This window comes from Lepidochelys olivacea (genome assembly GCF_965140295.1).
Source record: "Lepidochelys olivacea isolate rLepOli2 genome assembly, chromosome: 5".
NCBI lineage: Eukaryota > Metazoa > Chordata > Testudines > Cheloniidae > Lepidochelys > Lepidochelys olivacea.
The window spans coordinates 103,284,040-103,307,120 of NC_140415.1; the positions used below are offsets into that span (position 1 = coordinate 103,284,040).

Consider the following 23,081-nt stretch of genomic DNA (forward strand, 5'->3'; position numbering starts at 1 on the left):
ACCACATACCACACAACAGAACCACTAACCCAGGAACTTATCCTTGCAACAAAGCCCGTTGCCAATTGTGCCCACATATCTATTCAGGGGACACCATCACAGGGCCTAATAACATCAGCCACACTATCAGAGGCTCGTTCACCTGCACATCCACCAATGTGATATATGCCATCATGTGCCAGCAATGCCCCTCTGCCATATACATTGGTCAAACTGGACAGTCTCTACGTAAAAGAATAAATGGACACAAATCAGATGTCAAGAATTATAACATTCATAAACCAGTCGGAGAACACTTCAATCTCTCTGGTCACGCAATCACAGACATGAAGGTCGCTATCTTAAAACAAAAAAACTTCAAATCCAGACTCCAGCGAGAAACTGCTGAATTGGAATTCATTTGCAAATTGGATACTATTAATTTAGGCTTAAATAGAGACTGGGAGTGGCTAAGTCATTATGCAAGGTAGCCTGTTTCCTCTTGTTTTTTCCTAACCCCTCCCCCAGATGTTCTGGTTTAACATGGATTTAAACTTGAAGAGTGGTCAGTTTGGATGAGCTATTACCAGCAGGAGAGTGAGTTTGTGTGTGTATGGGGGTGGGGGGGATGTGAGAAAACCTGGATTTGTGCAGGAAATAGCCCAACTTGATTGTCATGCACATTGTGTAAAGAGTTGTCACTTTGGATGGGCTATCACCAGCAGGAGAGTGAATTGGGGGGGGGGGGGGGTGAGAAAACCTGGATTTGTGCTGAAAATGGCCCACCTGATGATCACTTTAGATAAGCTATTACCAGCAGGACAGTGGGGTGGGAGGAGGTATTGGTTCATATTCTCTGTGTATATATAAAGCCTGCTGCAGTTTCCATGATATGCATCTGAGGAAGTGAGCTGTAGCTCACGAAAGCTTATGCTCTAATAAATTGGTTAGTCTCTAAGGTGCCACAAGTACTCCTTTTCTTTTTGCGAATACAGACTAACACGGCTGTTACTCTGAAACCTGTCATTTACTCAAAGTCTATGCAAACAAACAGGTAACTTCAGCCATACTGGGGTGAAATCAACATATACTCATAAAAGTTAAACAGAGAACTTGGTCCTATTGTAAAACAGTGTAAACAATGAACAATCAAGATGACATTACACAGCATTATATGCTGCCCATATTTATAAAACTGGATCTATATTATTTGTGGGAGAAGGATGTATTTGTCAAAGCATCCCATAGCAGACAATAAAAGTAAACTATCTGTCAAGCCTTTTTAGATGTTATTAATTACAGACTGGAACTCAGGCTGCAGGGGATGCTACAAACCCTTGGCGTGAAGCGGTTTCCATTATATACAGGGATTACAGCTTGGTTCAATGGCTCTCAGCATTCCCACTATAAAAATTGTTCCAGTGCTCCATTACAGGCTAATGTAGAACTATCATTGCCTGAGAAAATATTGCTCAGAAAAGGAGTGTCTTTTGGCTCCCCTTTTCCCTTTTTTTATTCTACCTATTTTGCTTGTTTTTTCATATTTTAGGACAGACAGCCTTATATATTTGAGTAAGTCAGACATAAAGGGGAAAAAAGGCAACCTGCTAGGGGATACAGAGCTTATCAGGATGGCCAAGGTCCAGAGGCATAACAGTGATCCAGATTCCTCCCTGACGGTGAAATTGACCTATGGTGCACAAATTAGGCACTGCATCACTTATATCATTTGTACTAGGAATGCATTGTGGGGGAAGAGGTTTGGCTGTGGGATGATGTAGCTGGGAAGTGCCTCTTTGCAAAATCTAGGGGCTACAGAAGGGGTCTCTTTACCCAATGCCAGCACAGACTAGCAAGGAGGGCAATGGTTGGAATAAGCCAGGGAGTGGCCACATAATTCTTGTTGATGCAACTCTTATGGCCCCAACACATAAGGATTGTGGAAGGGTTGTGGCTACTATTTCAGCCCACATGAATAGCAGACACAGGTAGGTTGCAATGCAGCCCCTGTGTCTTGATCTCAGGGTTGGAAGGGTGGATTTCACCTCTCCTGCCCTTCACCTGCATAGAGCCTAGATACTTGGAGTTTATACAGGGTTTTAGCCAAAGTGAATTGCCTCAAATCCTAGTGACAGTGGGCCAAATTCAGAAGTGATGTGAATGGCAGTATAAGTAAGAAATCGCCTTTCACTCACTGAGGCTATGTACACCTGCTTTACTGATCTGTAAGGAAGACTGAATTTGGGTAATTTATTCAACAAGGAACTGGAAGATCATGTAGAAAGGTGTGAGTCAGTAGCTCCTACCCCACTTTAACTTAAACATTCCTACCCCATGCAACCCAGGGGAATTACACATGTATAGAAACAGTGTAAGTGAGAGGGGAACAGGGCCCCAAACCTCTGTAGACTCAACATTTCCCTTCCAGATATTCTGCGTCACACAAGTCCACCTTTGCTACCTCTGTTCTTCATGGTCATCTGCAGTATTTATCTAAACATTCTAGGCTTCCTGCAGATCTGAAGGAAGTTGTCTTTTCTGATTATACAATTATCAGCCATATTGAAAAATGCTATTGATCCCTGAGCCACTACATTTCAGTCTTGTTTATCTTCTTCCTGTTTGTTCTCAGGCTCCCTTATAACAGTGTTCATATCTCAGAGCATTAGTTTCACGAAGAACACACTCTCAATAACCTGGAGATTTAAAAAAACCCACTTAATTCAGATTTACCAATGTCAGGCTAAGCTTGTTTACTCCTCAATAAAAATCAAGGTAGAAGCTTAGAGGAGACAAGGACACTATGTACACAACTAGAATAAATAAAAAAATGGAAAACATTTAATGAAAAACTTTGAAGTCATATTTATTCTGAAGATTTTGAAAAGGAACAGTTTTTCATGTTTGTGACATTTTTATCGTAGATTTTCATTGTAAATATTTGATTTTGAAAATTTTCATTTTCAAAGTTTTTAATTTTTCATTTCCCGCCATGTTTTTCAGTTTTCTTGTTCTTCCTCCCTTTGTTACAATTTGCCACTGAAAAAAACAGTAAACCAAGAAAGACTAAATTTTTCATTTCCCAGGTTTGTTAAAAATATTGAAAAAATTTAAAAGCTAAAATTTTAAGATGGAAATGCCTACTTTTGAAAAAGGCCATTCTTTCAATGACAAAAAATTTCATTTGAAAAATTTCCAACCAATGCTAGCCCGAGATACCATTCAAACAACTAAAATGCATCTTTGAGAGAGTCAGGACAGGAAACCCTGCACTGAGTCCAGCCAAAACTTCCTCCTTCCGGTTTTTTTAAACGCCAGAAAACAGGCTGAACGACTGCTCTTCTCCCTCCCCAACTCATTTACTTCCACAATTTGACAGAGCCAATCAGAGAAACTCAGAAAGCCTCTTCATGGACTTCATAGAAACAACAGTGTCTGAAGTGTTTTTTCCCCTGGGCTGTTTGGTTTATGAGCTCACCGAGAGCAGCTGTGCAAAGCCCCCAGTTTTCATGTTGCCAATTTTGGTACCAAAAAGGGAGAATTTTCAGGAAAAACTGAACCATGTTTGTAGCAAACTTGGCGAATGTTTGTATAGTCAGTCCTTCCCCAGATCCAACTCCTGTGACAAATAAGATGTTCTACCTCCCTAGCATCCTAATAGTGACATTTGGGAGACCTCTGACTCTTTGGTGAAATAGAAAGTCAGGTGTTTTGCAACATCCATAAGGCTAATATACAAATCCAATAAACTAACTGCAACTAACTTCTAAAAACATTTGAACAATTTTTTGAAGTGTCATGTCAGATGCTGACTGTATGGAGTCAGTGGAGAAGCAATAAACAGCCTTAAAATGGAGAAAGAAGAGATAGTAAACACATAGCACAATTGTTGGGGAAGAGGGCTATGATAGACACAAGAATGTATAAATAAATAAATAAATAAATAAATAGCTGCACAACGATATCATTGTTTCATTGAAGTTCACATTCCGCACTAGTGACACTGTTAGGGTGACCAGATGTCCCGATTTTATAGGCACAGTCCCAATTTTTGGGTCTTTCTCTCACATAGGCACCTATTACCCCCCACCTCCTGTCCCGAATTTTGACACTTGCTATCTGGTCAGCCTAGACACTAGGGTGACCAGATGTCCCGATTTTATAGGGACAGTCCCAGTTTTTGGGTCTTTTTCTTATACAGGCTCCTATAACCCCCCACCCCCTGTCCCAATTTTTCACACTTGCTGTCTTGTCACCCTACTAGACACTGTTGTTCTAATCTTTAGCTGCTCAGCTGAATGACATTGTATATAACAGTGGAGTACCCAGAGCAGCAAAGGTGGCAGTCTTTCAAACCTGCATTTAGTAATGTTACAGAACCAGTAAAGATGGTAAATTACCTGGCAAAATTAATCCAGGTTTGGTTTCTTTAAGAGCAATTTGAACAAGCTAAAATGATGCAGAAACAGCTCCATAAGAGAGAGTCCTGTTTAGTATCAGTGCAATGAAGTGGTCAATTTCTCAAAGACTGCCTTATAATAAATCTGAACTAGAACATCTAATGTTCAAAATAGTACAGTTTGCAAATAAGGAACTATTAAAAGACATGGCATCTATATAAATAGCTAAGGACTAGATGTTTGATCAAGATAAATAAGACAGTATTAGATCTAACTTGGCTCTCACTTTTCACTTCAGACTCTCACATGTGGATTTATGAACCCCGAGAGAGGTTCTAAATTCATCTTAGGTGGTCTTGTTTACTTTAACTATTTAAATGACTACCAGGGCTGTTTTACTGATATCACAACATAGGCAAACTTAACCTAACTTTATTTGTTTCTCTGCTAACAACCTTTCAATATTTCTTGCAGAAATATGTTACATCACTGTCTTAGCTAAATAAAAGTGTCATGAATAACATTTGTCCATCGGTATAATTATAAATACATTGGAAATTGTAATTAAAAGTACAGCCACTGCAGGAAATGAAGTTTATATCTTGGAATTATAAGGCTGACATTGTCAACTAGGCTATCTTGTCCCTGCTTAATATTTATGGAAATTTAGAGGTACTATTTTGGCCACTGGAGGGCTCCAATAGGTTTTCCTTAATGTAACAGAAATATATTTAAAAAGACTAAAAAAAACACAATACAAAAGCTTTGAAGTTGAAAGTGGATTTCTTGGTTCATGCCATGATCCACACCCACACACATACACACACACCCACACCCACACCCACACACACACACACACACATTGAAGAAGCCCAGACTCCATTTATTGCATGGGTTGCTTTTTCAAAAAAAAAGTGGGAACAATAAAAATGAACAAGAATTATCACACATTTTACAAATACACTTTCCTTAAGCAGGGCTCCTGGTGAAATAGTGTATCATATCTTAGAGTATGTCTATATGTCAGCTTCCCCAACAAATCTGTCATATAAAGAAATAATGATAATATTCATTTTCTAACTTGGCTTTGAGTCAATGGTGGGTTAACAGCATGAGCTGTGGATTTTGTTACTGATTTAGTTTTGTCATTTCCCAAAAGTAACTTCAGCACAGGAGTCTAATAAAGAAAAGAGCTATAGAATGGTCATGCTCAAGCACAACATCATCAAACAAACAGATGTAAGAAATTTCTGTGCAGAACCTTCCTTTGAAAATGTTAAGCTTACTGACTGCAAAAAAACAACCACCCCCCTTACTCATGTTGAGTAGTACCTTACTTCTTTAGTAATCTCACTGGCTTCAGGGAACTAATAGAGGAATAAAGAACTACTCAATATGAGCAAAGGTATCAGCTACTGGCCCTTAATCATAAATTTCAGACAGGATTTTCCCAGAATAAGGACCACAGGATTTGGTCCTTAGACATCAGAGGGATTTACCTCTAACTAATATAGATGAACGGATATAAAAATTATCAGATGCAACAGTTCATACTTTTCAGATTGCAGTGTAATAGAACAATGTCATAATCATAATCTATAATGTCATAGAAATGGTTGCCAGATTTCAAGAAATGTAAGGTAAAAACAAATATTATGAGCATTATCTGCAGCAAATATCCTGCACTTTCTATCCTCCTACTTTTCTACCTCCCATTTTGTCAATATTTGCATGAATCCTCATCTCACCCACTATGTATTTGTCAGAAGAAATGAAATAACAATTACAGTAATTGTTTCTTCCTTCTACCTAGGGTTGCCAACTTTCTACTTGCACAAAATCCAACACGCTTGCTCCTCCCCTGCCCCACCCCTCCTCTGAGGCCCTGCCCCTGCCTCGCCCCTTCTCCGAGGCCCTGCCCCTACTCACTCCATTCCCCCTCTCTCTGTCGCTTGCTCTTCCCACTCTCACTCACTCACTCACTCATTTTCACTGAACTGGCTCAGGGAGGTGTGGGAGGGGGTGAAGGCTCCAGCTGGGGGTGCAGGCTTTGGGGTGGGGCCAGGAATGAGGGGTTTGGAGTAGGGGAGGGGCTGAGGCAGGGGGTTGGGGTGTGGGAGGGGGTATGGACTCACGGCTGGGAGTGTGGGTTCCGGGGTGGGCCAGAAATGAGGGGTTCAGGATGCAGGAGGGGGGCTCTGGGCTGGGTCAGGGGGTTGATGTGCAGGGAAGGAGGGGGAGGGCTTTGTCTGGAGGTGTGGGCTTGGGGTGTAGGAGGGGGCTCCAGGCTGGGACCGAGGGATTCGGAAAGCGGGAGGGGAATCAGGTCTGGAGCAGGGGGTTGGGGCATGGGGGCGTGCAGACTCCGGCTGGGGGTGCAGGCTCTGGGGTGGGGTTGGGGATGAGGGGTTTGGGGTGTAGGAACATGCTCTGGCTGGGACTGAGGGGTTCAGCGGGTGGGATGGGGATCAGGGCTGGGACAGGGGGTTGGGGCAAAGAAGGGGGTCAGGAGTGCAGGATCCAGGTAGTGCTTACCTCAAGCAGCTCCCGGAAGCAGCAGCATGTCCTCCTCTGGCTCCTATGTGGAGGTGCGGCCAGGGGGCTCTGCAGCGTGCTGTCCCATCCACAGATGCTGCCCCTGCAGCTCCCATTGTCCATGGCATAGGAGCTGGAGGGGGAACATGCTGCTGCTCTGGGAGCTGCATGGAGCCATGGCAGGCAGGGAGCCTACCTTAGCCCCACTACGCCGCTGACTGTACTTTTAACGACCCGGTCAGCAGTGGTGACCGGAGCCACCAGGGTCCCTTTTCAATCAGGCATTCCGGTCAAAAACTGGACACCTGGCAACCCTACTTCTATCCCCAAATGCAGAATTTTCCCTGCAAAACTCACACAGTCCTGAGGTCGAAACTGGGCAATATTCAGCCCTAGGCCAGTCACAGTCTTTCTTTACATAAAAATCTGTTACTTCATGACACTGCAGGGCTAGAAACTGGAGCTTCATTCCTTTGGGATGGAGGGATTCCCAACTTCCCAACAGAAAGCACAACACTTGCTTCTGGCCCTAGAAGTGATATTGAAGCTGGGACATATTTATGTATAGAAAGCAGATTTTATGTCATTTTTGGAGCTTTCACCTTTAAAAGGCCAGAATCTCATCATTTGTGTAGGTGCACTGAAGTCAAGATGCCACAGGATTGTTATATAATCATGAACGGGAGACTAAATGATCCATGTGACTCTGTATTAATATGTTATCCATACTACAAAATGATAAGCAAAAACGTTAAATGTGAAACATTTAGTTGCTTTAGCATATACATTTCTGAAGAAACAGTTCAGATACAGAATGTGTATGGTGACAGAGGAAGGGTAAAAGTAAGGGAGGAGAGAAGAGAAAAGCAGAGTCTATTAAAGAGACAGAAACAAAGATAGAATGATACTGGGACTAATTTTACTATAGCATATGCACCACAACCTCCCATTACAGTTTTGGTTGCATATCTTAAAAAAAAATCATACCTAGTGAAAGTGGGAGATAGAATGAGAAGGGACATGGAAAGCGAGAACAGGAGAAAAGGAATAAAAATGGAATGGGGGAAAGGAAAAAGCAAGAAAACACAGATTGGAGAATTACTTTTTTGTTCATTCATTTAGAATTAAATTATTTTTTGTTACTCCATTTAGAACTATTCACATTGCTGAATTAGATCAGGCCCAAGATCCACCTAGTCCTATGCTGTCTGCAACAGTGGCTTGGACCAGATACTTCAAAGGAATGTGCAAGAAACCCCAAGGGACCAGTTATGGAGTAACCAAGGTTCTTTCTAATCTCATTACTATGACGTTGACTTCTGTCCTGAAGCATGAGGATTTATATCCCTTACAAATCTGGGGATTTTTAAAAATCTTAATGAATGTATTGTGGATACATCATCCATATAAATATCCAGTACTTTTTTGAAACCTGCTAAGCTCTTGACCTCTATGGTACCTTATGGAACTCATTGCCACAGGATAATTGCACATTGTGTAAAAAAGTGTTTTAAAATTTGTTGTCTTTCAGATTCACTACACTGCATTTCCCTGGCATAAAAGGAAGTGTTTAAAGGAGGGGATAACTCAGAAGTGGGGATATCTTACAGCTGATTATAGGTCAGAGGTATTATAAACCAGTATTCAATCCTCTCCCAATCTGAGTACTGTCTGTACTTACATATTACTGACTTCCATAGGCCATGCTTAGGGATAGTTGCACTAACCCGTTTTTAGGGAGATGGACTCCAACCATGGAGGCTGCATTTTTAATTTGTTTAAATTAAAAAATGGGTTATTTTTTGTCTCCAATTAAACATGTAGAAAGAAAATACTTTGTGTTGTTATTGTCTACAGTTTTCTATGCATGACTGAAAGTCATTAGAGACCTTTTAAATAGAAAATTATCTGGATAGCATTTTAGACTTCTTTGATCAGAAGATTTGATCAGATATTTGACATTTCTGGCTTTGCATTCACTCTCTGTTCTGATTCCCCTTCCCCTCCCGCACCCTTTCTGATGTCATGTGGGGAATTTCTTAGAAATTTCACACGGTGAAAAACTAGAAGTTGCTAAACTTTTGGGTTTTATTTTCAATACTGTATTTAAAAATAAATTACAAACTCTTGCTCACATTTGTTGAGCTGCATACATTATACATAGTTTTGCCACTGACTTCAATGGGTCAGGAATTCATTCCCTTAATAGGAAAGACTTCCATTTACATCAATAGGGGTTTTGCCTGCAAAAGAACTGCAGAATCAGGCACTTTGCCTTGCACAATAGAGCACAAAACCACATCAGTGAAAAGTTAGTACATGATAGATAGATAGATAGATAGATAGATAATCCATTTTGATTCTCACTGCAACATCTCTCTGTTCTACATTACACAGCAGAGGGAGGGGCAAGGAGCTTTGAGGATGGATTATGAAAAGTTGTGTGGAAGAATCAGCGTAACTTCAGATTGACATGGTGAGTACAGTACTTTATTCCAGGGCATCTCCATTGCCACAGATACATTTCCCCTGCTATTTAAAATCTGTGTAACATGAAGAGCATATTTTAGTGTGCAATCTTGGAGAGCTAGCAACTTAAGACACCAAAATAATGTCATTTAGTGTGCAGGGGGAGGTTAAAATGAGGATTACAGGCAGTCAGGCAGGATATATTAAATGAATCCATGACTAACAGGGTGTGACAGCAAAGGGTTTCATTCTTTTCAACAGAACAGTTCCCTAGGGCTGGAACTATTACTCCACTGTGCCTTTATCACCTTGGAATTTTTATGGTTATTTTTGATGAATTCACATTTTTTGTAAAGGCTTTTTTGACATTAAGCCAATTTTCATTTTTAATTAAAGTCGTAAATAATCTTAATACTGCCTTAAAGGTTTATTGTTTCTTACTTTTTATTATTATTATTATTACTGCCAGGAAATATTTCAAATACCAAAGCATGATGCAAGTTAGCAATTATAAGTTCTCAAAGGTCCAGTAACTACGCTGTACCTTGTAAATATTATACACTGCAACCTCAGTGCATGTTTTTAAACATTTGGCTTGATTGATGCCACATTTCTTCCTTTGTTTTTTTGCTGGGTTGACTTATTTCCACTTCCACATATTAACCCATCTCAGATAAATAAATCCTTATCAAATGGACTGGATGAAAAACTAAACAACTTTAAGTTAAATTCTAAAAAAAATGACCATGTGAGGAGTTAAAAGGGCCAGCTTTAAACTGTTATAACAGAAGAACTGAAAATGAACAAAAACATATGGGAAATGCCATCCTAAGAATAAAGAAAAGGAGTACTTGTGGCACCTTAGAGACTAACCAATTTATTTGAGCATGAGCTTTCGTGAGCTACAGCTCACTTCATCGGATGCATACCGTGGAAACTGCAGCAGACTTTATATACACACAGAGAATATGAAACAATACCTCCTCCCACCCCACTGTCCTGCTGGTAATAGCTTATCTAAAGTGATCATCAAGTTGGGCCACCTTGATTACCATGCACATTGTAGGGAGAGTGGTCACTTTGGATGAGCTATTACCAGCAGGAGAGTGAGTTTGTGTGTGTATGGGGGTGGGGGGGTGAGAAAACCTGAATTTGTGCTGGAAATGGCCCACCTTGATTATCATGCACATTGTAGGGAGAGTGGTCACTTTGGATGAGCTATTACCAGCAGGATAGTGAGTTTGTCTGTGTGTTCTTTGGAGGGGGGTGAGGGGGTGAGAGAACCTGGATTTGTGCAGGAAATGGCCCAACTTGATTATCATGCACATTGTGTAGAGAGTTGTCACTTTGGATGGGCTATTACCAGCAGGAGAGTGAATTTGTGTGGGGGGGTGGAGGGTGAGAAAACCTGGATTTGTGCTGGAAATGGCCCAACTTGATAATCACTTTAGATAAGCTATTACCAGCAGGACAGTGGGGTGGGAGGAGGTATTGTTTCATATTCTCTGTGTGTATATAAAGTCTGCTGTAGTTTCCACAGTATGCATCCGATGAAGTGAGCTGTAGCTCACGAAAGCTCATGCTCAAATAAATTGGTTAGTCTCTAAGGTGCCACAAGTACTCCTTTTCTTTTTGCGAATACAGACTAACACGGCTGTTACTCTGCATCCTAAGAATGGAACCCTCCCATGCTCCTGCAATTTGACACAACCATGTACAGAGCATACCATATTATTTTACATTCAATTATGTAATGTTACCTAAGAGTTTAATATCCTCTGTTCAGATACATTATCCAAGTTTTATTTGATGTGTCATATGTAAATTTGACAGAACATTCAGGCATGACCACCGCTTGCCTCATAAGCTGACACAAGGGAGTAAGTCGGGGGCATATAACACCCCTTTGCTGCTCTCTATGGGCTATCTGTCCTATGGTTCACAGTGCAGCCAGGAAACCAGTTTGCACAGGACCACCACCAGCCCTCCTCCACACATGGGCAAGAAGAGGGCAGGTAGGGGTGGGTCAAGGTGCCAGCCAGCACAGTAATGACCACTAGGAGATTACTTTTCCCCTGACACAAGGGGGATTCAGGAAGGAAACTATAATTCCCAAGAATTAAAATTCTTTCCCTGGTCTCTGGGAGCAGCACAGCTACATGCTCAGGGCAAACAGTTAAATCACAATCTAGCCCTACATTTTGCAGTTTGTAAGACTATACTTTAGTGTTTCAGACACTGACTAAACAAAAATTGTTACCATTCAAATCAAGGGCAATCCATGCTGTCACTCAAGTTAAATATAGCCCCTTCTGTAGGTGTTATGACTCTAGGGTTTTAACTTTCCCTACATTATTCTAAGACCATGTCTACACTTACTGGGGATTGAAGCTGCTGCAATTGATGCAGCGGGGGTAGATTTACAGGGTCTAGTAAACACCCACTAATTTGACCACAGAGCACTCTCTGGTTGACTCCGGTACCACACCGGAAAAAGAGGAGTAAGGTAAGTTGACGGGAGAGAGTCTCCTGTCGACACAGTGCGGTGTAGACACCGCAGTAAATCGTCCTAAGCTATGTTGACTCCAACTATGTTATTCGTGTAGCTGGAGTAGCATAACTTACCCCAGTAGTGCAGATAAGGCCATCTCCATCATCATTTTTTTAAATGAAAGCATTGCACTTATCCTCATTGGTCTAAAACAGTATATCATGGATTATAGTAAAAATGGGCTTGAGATGTAGGGAAAAAATCAGATCATGTCCTCAGATAACCTTTTTTCCCATGGGACTGAGAAACCTGGGACTCAGCATTGTGAAATAGCTTGATGTTTGAAAATGGCTGGGATGTATGAAAATATAATTTATATTTCTATACAAGTCAGTTTGAACAACCATCCATCAATCCTCAACATACATCTATCTATCTCAGGTTGGCAGCGTAAACTGGATGTTGCATCACAATATACTTGTGTGGTGAAAGAATTTTACAAATAAAATCTTCCTTCTCAAAATTATTCTTCCGTATGCTAAGTTACATATTCGTTATGATTAATCATTAAACCAACAGATGATAATCTTTGCTGGACTTCTAGTAAAACAGTCAGCCTTATTGTATCAAAACTGAAAATATCATCTATACACACACTGGATTTACCATTTGTTCATGGATGGTTTCTTTAATCAAGCAGTCCTAGACCATGGCTTTACAGTTTCACAAGTGCTGGTACTTAAGATGTCTCAATGCTTCTAGTGTTACAACTTTAATATAATTCCTATGCAGAACAAACCTCTTGGACAGTTACCTTTTTCCTGGCCTGTTGGTCTTTGGAAGAATGTGCCTTTACATGCTTTCTCAGAGAGCTTGGGTCTGTGTACCGTTTAGTACATCCTGAAATCTGACATGCATAAGGTTTCTAAAACAAAAACAAATAAAAAAAGCACAAAGAAAAATCGGTTAAACCACATATTATTTTGCTCGGGGAAAATCCATCTGAAGTCTTACTATTGATTGGATATACCGAGAAGTACCACAGGTAGAATGCCCAGTAACTTTATGGCATGGTAAAGAGGAAAGGAAGGCTTGCAAGCAAGAGAAAGTAAAAGAATCTTTTCTGATGTTTAAATGCCTATTTTTAATTTTACCAGGCCATATTTCCTTTTACCTCATCATTGTTTTTATCATTATGAATGAGTATCTCCAGCAGTACTTACAATTATGTCACCCTCACAGCAGTCTTTGACTTAGTCAGAAATTACATTCTTTAGTAAGTCAGGTAAAGAAACTGTAGTAAAGTCCTGGACAGACTGCTTAAGAGTTATAGAGGAAACCTGCTTCAGAAAGACAGAGAATAAGAGAACAGGTTAGTCTACTACATGACAAAGAGAGGAAACAACAACAAAGCAACCTTTAAACACTACCTTTAAACATTCTAAAACACTGAAGGCAATAAAAAGGAATATGCAAAGAATATGTATTTTTATGTAAAGGACAAGACAATTTTTTTCATCTCTTAATTGCCAATCACAAATATACAATATTGCTAACATATACGGTCCTGAAATGACCATGTACGGTTTTTTTAGGTTCACTAAAAGTCATATCTACTTGGTCTAACTTGCCTGCTCTCTGACACCCCTTGAGGTATTTCCAGAATTGTAGTTGCACCACCATATGGAATGTCAATAATATGTAAATATTAGAACTGGTGCAACTATTTGTTGCAAATAATTATTTGATAAATTTAACTCTTTACTTTGTTCACAGAATATATGCAAACACGTCACATTTTTAATGAAATTGTGAACTGTCTGTACTGAATATTCTGTTCATTATTTGAAATTTGCTATTTAAGTTATGTGACTGGTCAGCTAAGTCACATGCTATTATTTCTTTTTCCTGATGGTATGTCTTTTGTAAACTCTGTCTGCTTCTGCTTAAAACTAAATTTTATTTTGTTGTAAAACAAATTTTGTTTATTAAATAAACCTTGGCTAAAAACCCATAATTCACAAACAATATTTTGGTTGCTGTTAGGATATAGATATTCAGGCCTGTCTGTAAAGGCCTATACTCTAAGAATTTAGGTATATTCTTATCACTTGGCTAGTTATAGAGGTATAAAAGAAAGAATCAAAATCACTGTCTGCTGGTGTAAGAGCCTTCTCTTACTGTGACAGTCTGAGGCCCTGTTCTTAGGCTAAGGCCTTTGGCTAAGCAGCAGAGGCAGCCATAAGCTGGGAAGCGAACGGTCACATCCTCACATTCCAAACTAGTCACATTGAAAGAAGGTGCTATTGGGCTCTTAGGAATACAATCCTGTCCTGATAGTGTCTATTGCCTCCAGAGAAAGGGAAGTGCCTAGAAAATGTAAAAGGAAACTTAGTTTGATAGCATCCTGTCTGGCAAGAACTCACTTATAAATAGCTGGGATGTGAAATCCTCACTTCTGTATTGTTTTGTCATTATAGTTCCCACTTTGCTATTGTTTATTGGCATGGTCTCTGTCTGGTTCTGTGATTGTTTCTGTCTGCTGTATAATTAATTTTGCTGGATGTAAACTAATTAAGGTGGTGGGATATAATTGGTTAGCTAATCATGTTACAATATGTTAGGATTGGTTAGTTAAATTTCAGTAGAATGATTAGTTAAGGTATAGCTAAGAATATTACTATATAAATTAGGGGCAAACAGGAAGTAAGTTGGGATTCGAAAATAAGGAAAAAGGAACTTGTATTTAAGCTTGCTGAAAGTTCACCCCAATAAACATCGAATTGTTTGCACCTTGGGACTTCGGGTATTGTTGCTCTCTGTTCATGCGAGAAGGACCAGGAAAGTGGGAGAGTGAAGGAATAAGCTCTCTAACAGTTGCATAACATTTTATTTTATTTTATTTCTTGCTAATGGAGTTTTGCCCTTAACTTCCTGATAGGTACTCTCAATCTTAACTTTATCTTAGTAAAACTTTTATCTAGTGATAACTATATATTATTATTGATGTTTGTGATTATTGGAGTCTTGAGGATTGTAGAAGAGGGGGGACATTTACTCCCTCAAGCACAGGCAGGTTGTGCGGCTGCAGCTTAGCTCCTTGTAACTACCTATCTGGCTTATGTATGCATATTTATCACTTTAAGGTGACACATTTATTCTGTTTATTATCTTGAAGCACTATGTTCTAGATATTTATTTTTTTCTAAGCAGCATTTTAACTGGCTTTCAGAAATTACAGGCTCTTTGCAGTGAAAAAAAATCCATTTCTGCTGAGAAGAATGGTTCCTTCCCACAGAAAGCATTTCAGAGTGAAGGCTACTTGAAAACGGATCTCTCCAGCCATTCTCCTTCCTGCAACTATTGAACTGATGCAGGAAGACCTAAAAATGTCCGTTCACTAAACGAGAAACTACGTAGTTTTGTAAAATTGAATCTAGTTGAATGTTCTGCTTTCTGGTAATGTTCTCAGCAGTCTTTCATTGCACATTCATTATATGTTGTGACATGGAATAACTTATTATCTACAGAACCTGCAATACCACATAATGAATACCTATGTGTCTTAAAATAGAGCAGAACTTCATAGTAAATAGTAACCATTAAGGGCCACATTCAAAACCCAATGGAGCCAATGGAAAGATTCCTGTTGACTTTACTAGGCTTTGAATCAGGCCTAAGTCAATTGCTTATAACATACCATTTTTTAAAAAGTAGCATGCCACATTTGCACTGATCACTAATCTACCAGTAATAAGAGTTAAGAGCCCAAATAAGGCTCACCTTTCCCAAGTGAATAGTCAGGCTGAAGTTAATGAAGTAGTGTGTCTAAAATAGACAGGTCTTTGTCCTTAATGTATTCTGTATTTTGGGATATATTCTTGTGGAAGATACATTTTGATTTTCCAGAATCTTGCTCCTATCTGAATGGGTTTTATTATGCACTAAGGTATCTCTGGAGGCAAAGGCTAATACGTTCATCATCAGACCATTCTGTTATGGCCAAGGCATTCATGCCTTAATTCCAACTTCAAATTGTACTGACTGGAGATAGCCCTGATCCGAAACGTCACATCTGGAAATCTCCAAACTTCAGAATCAAACCTGGATCCAAATTCCATAATGGTCCATTATCATGTTTCCAAACACTCCAGAATTTTGTGATATTCAAAATCTGAATCCAAATCTGAATTTTGTAATCTTGGCCCTTCTCCACTACTTACCTTTATATACCTCAGTCAGTAACCAGAGCTTCCTCAGAACATATAGGCCAGCAGACTGTTTCTGTCGCAGTCAGTCCCAGTGTTATTAAATGCAAAGGAAATGGAGAAAACTGAACACAACTTGGTAACTGTCCTAACTGAGACTGACTATGTCAGGGATGGATAAATTTAATGACCCTCCAAGTCACATACGACAGTCTTCAGAAGTTTGAGACTGAGAGCACACCTGCTGGGAGCCAGGGCTTGGGACTTCAACCCCACTCCTGCTGAAGTCCCAAGCACTGGCAGATGCGCCCCGCAGGGCTGAAGCCCCGAGACCCTCCTTCCCGCTGGATAGAAACTCCTACCTCTGCAAGGCAGAGGTCCTGAGTCCCCCTCCCATCCCCAGCTGGGGGGGATTGCAAGCTGCACTTTAATGGTAAAAGAGCCACATGTGGCTCACAAGCAGGGCCGGCTCCAGGCACCAGCTATCCAAGCAGGTGCTTGGGGCAGCATTCAGAATGGGGCGGCAGTCCGTGTCCCTCGGCAGCAGCTCCGCCGCTCTTCCGGGCATGGCGGCAATTCGGCGGCGACTGCTTGGGGTGGCAAAATTGGTAGAGCCGCCCCTGCTTGCAAGCCAGAGTTTGTCCACCCCTGGACTATGTCATCTCTGCCACAGCTCAAACTCTATTAACTGACATCTCTTCCTATCCTCCCATCTCCAATTATATACAGTATTTGATGCAATCAGCTAAGAGAAAAAGGATTTAACAGGTTAACAAGAAATCAAATTTGAGATCTTTTATTTCTTACAGTGTCCAAGTGTGTCCTCTGATGCTTGGCTCGATCGCTGGAGTTACTGAATGCTTTCTGACAACCTGGATGCTGACAAAGGTAGGGCTTTTCTCCTGTGTGGCTCCGTAAATGAATCTTGAGATTTTCTAGTCTGGAAAAGGCCTTCTTGCAGCCCTCAAACTGTACAAAAGAAAAGATTTTTTTTCTTTAAAGAAACCCACATTTGAATGCCTTCATCTTTTAAAATCCAAGTGTAATTTTTACTTTGTAATTTAAAAATATTCAGTTACTAAATTAAGCATTTGTCTCAAAATGTACTGAGAGGGATTTTCCAAAGCACTCAGCACTGACCTACCTTCCTCCACTGAAGTCAATGGAATTTTTTCCATAGACTTCAATGGGAACAGAGTAAGGCCAACACTAACCACTTATGAAAATCCTGTCCCACTGTTTTGTTTTTTCTCATAGAGATGGGTCTGAACCAAACTTCCAAGCTGAACACCCTCACATTTTGAGAGAGTTCATGTCTGTACTTCATAGCTCTGGCCATTTCATTTCTGCTTACATTAGAGACTACGATGTGTCTTTACCTCTATTTAGACATTAAAGCTCTGGGAAACGGAGCTGGAATTTATCTCACAACCCTGGGTTTAGCAGGCCAATGCTCAAACCACTGAGCTATTCCTCCCGCATGGCATGGCAGTGTGCACGAAAGAGGTGTAATTTCTAATGCACACCAGCATGTTTTGCACTAACTGGACCACGTAGACCCTGTTGATGTGAACTAAAAGTTTCCTAGTGCTCATTAACATAGTACTGTTTGTTAGTAGGCCAGTTAGTACACAACATAGTGATGTGCTTTAGAAAATCACATCCTTCTAACACCCATTGCTATGCCGACAAGCCCTTATGTACTTATATTACCCTTATGACTACTGTATCTGAGCAACTCAGAATCTTTTAACGTATCTATTTTCATATCACAGTGTGAGGTCAGAAACCACAATTATTCCCATTTTGCAGCTGGGGAACTGAGGCACAGACAGTGTAAGTGATTAACATAAGAACAGCCGTACTGGGTCAGACCAAAGGAAGCATAGTAGGGAGTGAACCTCAGTTGCCCTCGTTCTAGGTTAGCACCCTAACCACTGGACCATCTTTCCTCACAGGTTTTTTCCAGCTTGCATATCCATCAGGAGAATTGAATAACAAAAAAAACCCTCTCCAAAACAAAACAAAAAAACCCGTACAAACCACACCCTGCGAAACCCTAACCTCCACTGCCTTGCTAGTGTTTTTGTATTAAAAAAACAAAAACTAAGCTATAATGATTGTGCAAATATTTGCTTGATTAGAGATCATTGATCCTCAGTGGCATTAAAATAACCTTTAAGATATTATTTTACCTTTCTATTACAGGTTTTTGTATAAGGTATAAAAAATAAAGAGTTCATCATTAGACTCCATCAAAACAGGATTTAATCTATACGGGTAACCAATAATGGAATACTGTTCCTTTCCCTAATCAGCTACTTAATCTACTCAAAACAGAAGTGCACCTCCCAAGTGCTAACACAAGTTCTTTCCTGATCAGGCTTCCACAGTATCTCTAATGTTAGGGAAACTAAAAACAAGGATTTCTGTGACATCAAGCATTTTTATACATATATTTGATTTCAATTAGACTCCATCAGTCAAGAGCAATTAATGCAATTAATCATAGCTGCTGTGTGTTTCATTGCACAGTATTAGAACCTGTCTCCTGAATGACATGCTAGTTTGCTGTTCTTGTACATTTGCAAAGATAAAAATGTACTAGCATAAATGTCAAGCATTTATAATATTGCAGATATAATTAGCTATTTCCAGAGTTCCTCTTATAATTCATTTCATCTAGTCTACAAGCAATAACTAGAATAGGGGCAACTTTTAACTTACTCTAGAGTACCATAAATAACATTTGTTATATTTTATTTACTGTATGAATGCTTGCAAAAGTAAAGATTGATGAAACATCAAAATGACTGATCATAATTTGCATTGGGTTGTCATTAATTAGAACTAATGTGAGAAAAAGAGAAAAATAGGAATTCCAACTTTTAATTCTTGGAATAATGAGTAAAGGATCAGGTAAAATCCACAGAATGAAGACGCATAGGGAAAGGATGGAGAAAGGAAACAAAGAACTAGAATGTGGTGAATCTCAGGGCCTTGCTTCACAATTTTTTTTTGAACTGTAGAAAAGAAAAAACTGACTACACATTGCCCAGGCAAACTTAGGAGATGGGACAAGATATATAACTCTGATTTTTAAATGCTACAGTATAAGAAGAGGCATACTCATTAGGGATGAGTGAGCCAACCCAAACCTTCACCTTAAACTCAATCACAATGCGATTTTTTTTCAGAGTCAGAGAAATTCAGAAATCTTTCCAAACCATGCCTTTGCTTCCTTGATTTACAGAACCAGAGATGCTAGTGATGAAATACTGAAATGAGAGGCTTTATTCAATGGTATTTGTGGCCCAGTTCAAACACAAAGTCAGAAGTCTTTGAAGTCTCAGAAAAACAAGTTTTTGCAACACTTCTAACCCAACTCTGACAACCCAATGGTTCAGAACATTTTTTGTGTGTGGGGGAGCAGCAGGTTATCTAGATTTTGGGGTTCTTATCCAAACCAAACCTCCAAAGCTTTTGAGGCTCTCCAGTCACAAACCATCATCCAGAAATTCAACTGTGCTTGTAGAGGGAGAGGAGAGAAGCAAAAATATTGATTGTTCTATGTCAATGAAATCTTGAGAGCAAAAGTCAAAACTGAAGTAAAAAATGTAAAACATAATCTTCTTCTATAGCACTTCATTACTCTGAAATATTTTAAGATAGACTCACGAGAAATCAGACAATCATGTACCATGGAATTTCCCTTACATTTATTCCATCCACTGTAACAAAATTTTGAGAGAAAAATGAATGAGAAAGGAAAACATAAGGATGACAGGATTGGTATGAAAGAATAGCCAGTATTTTGAAAAAGAAAAAATCACTCGAGAACAGGTAGGTGGTAGCAACAGCGAAAATCACTGACAGTAGAAATTATATTATTTTGGCAGGTTGCGAGTGGTTCCAAGAGGAAAGTTTAGAATAGAACAAATTTCCATTCAAATGACATGGATTAAACTGTATATAGCTGTAATATAAATTCCATTTTCTCAAGTATCTTTCAATCTTATAGGGTGAAATTCACCCCACTACAGAGATTCCAAAGAAGACCCTCTGTACTGCGTCAGCTCTGTGTTAATGACTTAGGCCTTGATCCTGTAGATAATTACGCAAAGTTAAGTATGTGTACAAGCATCTATAGGATTGGGGAATTAACACAGAGTTTATTTCAGATTATGTGGTTAATTGAGAAATGAGGTGAATTTCACCCTAAAAGATATAGACATTAACATTTTTAAGAACTCTGCGCTGTTGAGGAGAACTTGAAAACAATGAAAATATATTGAAGCTTTTCCCCCCCATAGTACCTTAATTCATGCATATGACATTCACAACTCTAGATATTGTGAATTCTTCTTTATCTTTTACTAGGTAATTAAGCCTGAAATGTTGGAAAATCCTTTTTCAGACAATAAAGTATAAATGTTAATGCTGAAAAAAAAATCTGAAATTTAGGCACTCTCTCATGCTTTAAAAGACAAAAAGCTTTGAGAAGGATATTCTTTAAAACTATATATAATATGGACTATTCCTTGCAAATAAGATTTCTGTTAAATTATTCCACAGAAGCCATGATAACCTGAAGGAACAAAAAGTCAAGTAGACTGTAGTTGTATTTTCAAATGGAAATCTTCATAGTTTCCAAGTTATTAAGTGTGGTTGTAGAAGAGGATGTAACACCTTTACCGCAATTAGTCAGTTTAGTAGGTGCCATGCATTCGACATTCTAAAACTGAATAACACTCCTAAACATAATCCTGATTCAGCCAGATTTTCTGGAAGTATTAAAGTTTTGTGGAATTAATAAAAAAGCCCTTTGTAATGTTTTCCTAATCTGCAATAAAAGAATCATAGTTACTGTGTTTTTCTTTTTACTGTTCCATGCAAATTGAAACCATTAACCAGCTCATAAAGACAATTTCCTGGCTCAGCATGCTTCTTAATTTTGACCTAGAGTTTTCTTTAAAACAAATTCATTGGACTGTCCATTTATTTATATATGCAATTGTTTAGTTTCTCTTTACACAGACATTGTATATTAGTTATCAAAATTAGAAGTTTATAAACACTGTGTATCTAAAAATAATGGTAAAGCATATTAATAAAACATTGAGTGGATTGTGACTTCTTTATGACATCTACACGGATTTAATAAGAAATTTACATACCCACATACAGAGGCCCCATCCCCTCTATTTACTGTATGTCTGTACGCATACATAAAAAACAAAAGTTTAAAAGAACATTACATTTTCAAAGGGAAGCACCCAGAAATCAGGTCCCTATGTCACCTTAACTCTTCTCCCAGTGCATATGCATTATAAAGTTGGGCTTGATTCTCAATTACACTCAGACCCTTTTACACTAATCCAGCAGTGTAAAGAGGCCTTAAAGTGAGTGTAAGTGTAATTTATGCCCCCTTTTGTACCCCTTTACCCTGCCACAACAGTACATAAAGGCTTCTGTGTAATTAGGAATCAGATCAATGGTCGTTAACTTATATGATCAAATACTACTTTCCACAGGTGCCAACTCCTTCTTTTAAGATTTGTGTATACAAGTTATCCAGTCCTGCTGATTTTAAAATGTTTTACATCCTGCCTAAGAAATGTAAATAGAAATAGAAGACATGAGTGGAAACAACAGCTTTTCTCTTTTTCCCATTCCAGACTATAGGGTAAATAGCTTGGTTAGTTTGGCTTCTTATAGATGTTGAATGATATGAGGGCAAGAAGTGAGTCTTGTGGGACTCTGAAAATGAGGGCTTTGGACATGGAGGAACAGATGCTCATGGAACGTGTTTGGTCTGAGGGGAAGAACCTTTCATCTCATCAGCCTCTTGGAGGCAGGGCAAGATTATCTGGTGATAACATGCACCAACGGCTGCAGCAGTGAGGTCCAGGAGGATAGGCGTGGAAGTACTTTACTGCCAGTGGACAAGCGGAGATCATCCACCAAAGGAACATGTCCTGTCTTTATAGCTTGTGCTGGCTTGAAGTTGGCCTGAGGATATAGGCAAAAGCAAGATGTTCCTGGAGACTGTTTTTGCTTGATTCTTGTTTAGCTTGCTTTGAAAAGGGCAGGGGACTTTGATACTAGGCAATAATTTGTTCTTAGGCTCACCACAGACATGGAAGTCTTTTGTAGATGTTTCCAGTGTAGATTTTTGGAAAAGTTATAAGCATCTGAGAAAGGCTTAAGATTGCAAATACAGGCACTGCTATAATACATACACACAGGGTGCATATAATATAGAGGCATATAAAAAGGAGATATACATATATGTATTTATAAACACAATACCATACACATGAGGCTCTGAGATTGTCTTGGAATTGTCCCATGGTAACATATTTTTTAAAAAAGCTTCCTTTGCAGCAGATAAAGGAGTAATTAATGAATCCAACAACGTTAAAAATCAATCTGCCATTAGTATTTTAGGTAATAGGATACACTGCCCAACCATGCTCTTCTGTGTAACTACTGAAGCGAGTGGCACGAAAGGAATTAAAGATTTCCCCCTCTCCCTCTTTTTTAGAGCATGGAGGGAACAGATGTAGAAACTGCTCCTAAATTGCTTTCAAACAATGGTGATGCATTTTAAACATTAATTAAAAGCCTTTTAAAAAGCATTTCCCTTCGCCCATAGCATTAGCAGAGTGCTGCTCTATAAAACGCATGAGGGCTTTTAAAAAATTGAGAGTAAGACCTCATATCAAAACCTTTTAAATAGTTGTTTATTCCCCCTGAGTCTCTTGCCTGGCAATCCTGTGAGTGACACATAATTAGTGTCAGGCATCACTCAAAACGCCGACATCAGGTGCTCACCAACAAGGACACTGCATGCCACAGCTGAGGTTTGAAAGTCTGGGTTCATTTTATGTAAAATGTCTGGTATGATTTTAACCCTTAGAGTAGATAGATGGGGAAAATATAACATCCAAAGCTACACTTCATTGCAGAGGAAATATTTCCATCAGAGTGGAAGCA

General features: G+C 39.3%; 1 protein-coding gene across 2 annotated transcripts in view; it reads right to left on the bottom strand.

The window, feature by feature from the left end:
• Positions 1-23,081, bottom strand: part of GLIS3 (GLIS family zinc finger 3) — a 267,494-nt gene that overhangs the window by 73,274 nt on the left and 171,139 nt on the right. For both annotated transcript variants that reach the window (XM_084628537.1, XM_084628538.1), the window contains exons 5-6: positions 16,890-17,051; positions 12,689-12,799 (exon numbers count right to left, since the gene is read on the bottom strand). In XM_084628537.1, coding sequence (XP_084484663.1) covers positions 12,689-12,799; positions 16,890-17,051 — 273 coding nt within the window. The remainder of the gene's footprint in view (positions 1-12,688; positions 12,800-16,889; positions 17,052-23,081) is intronic.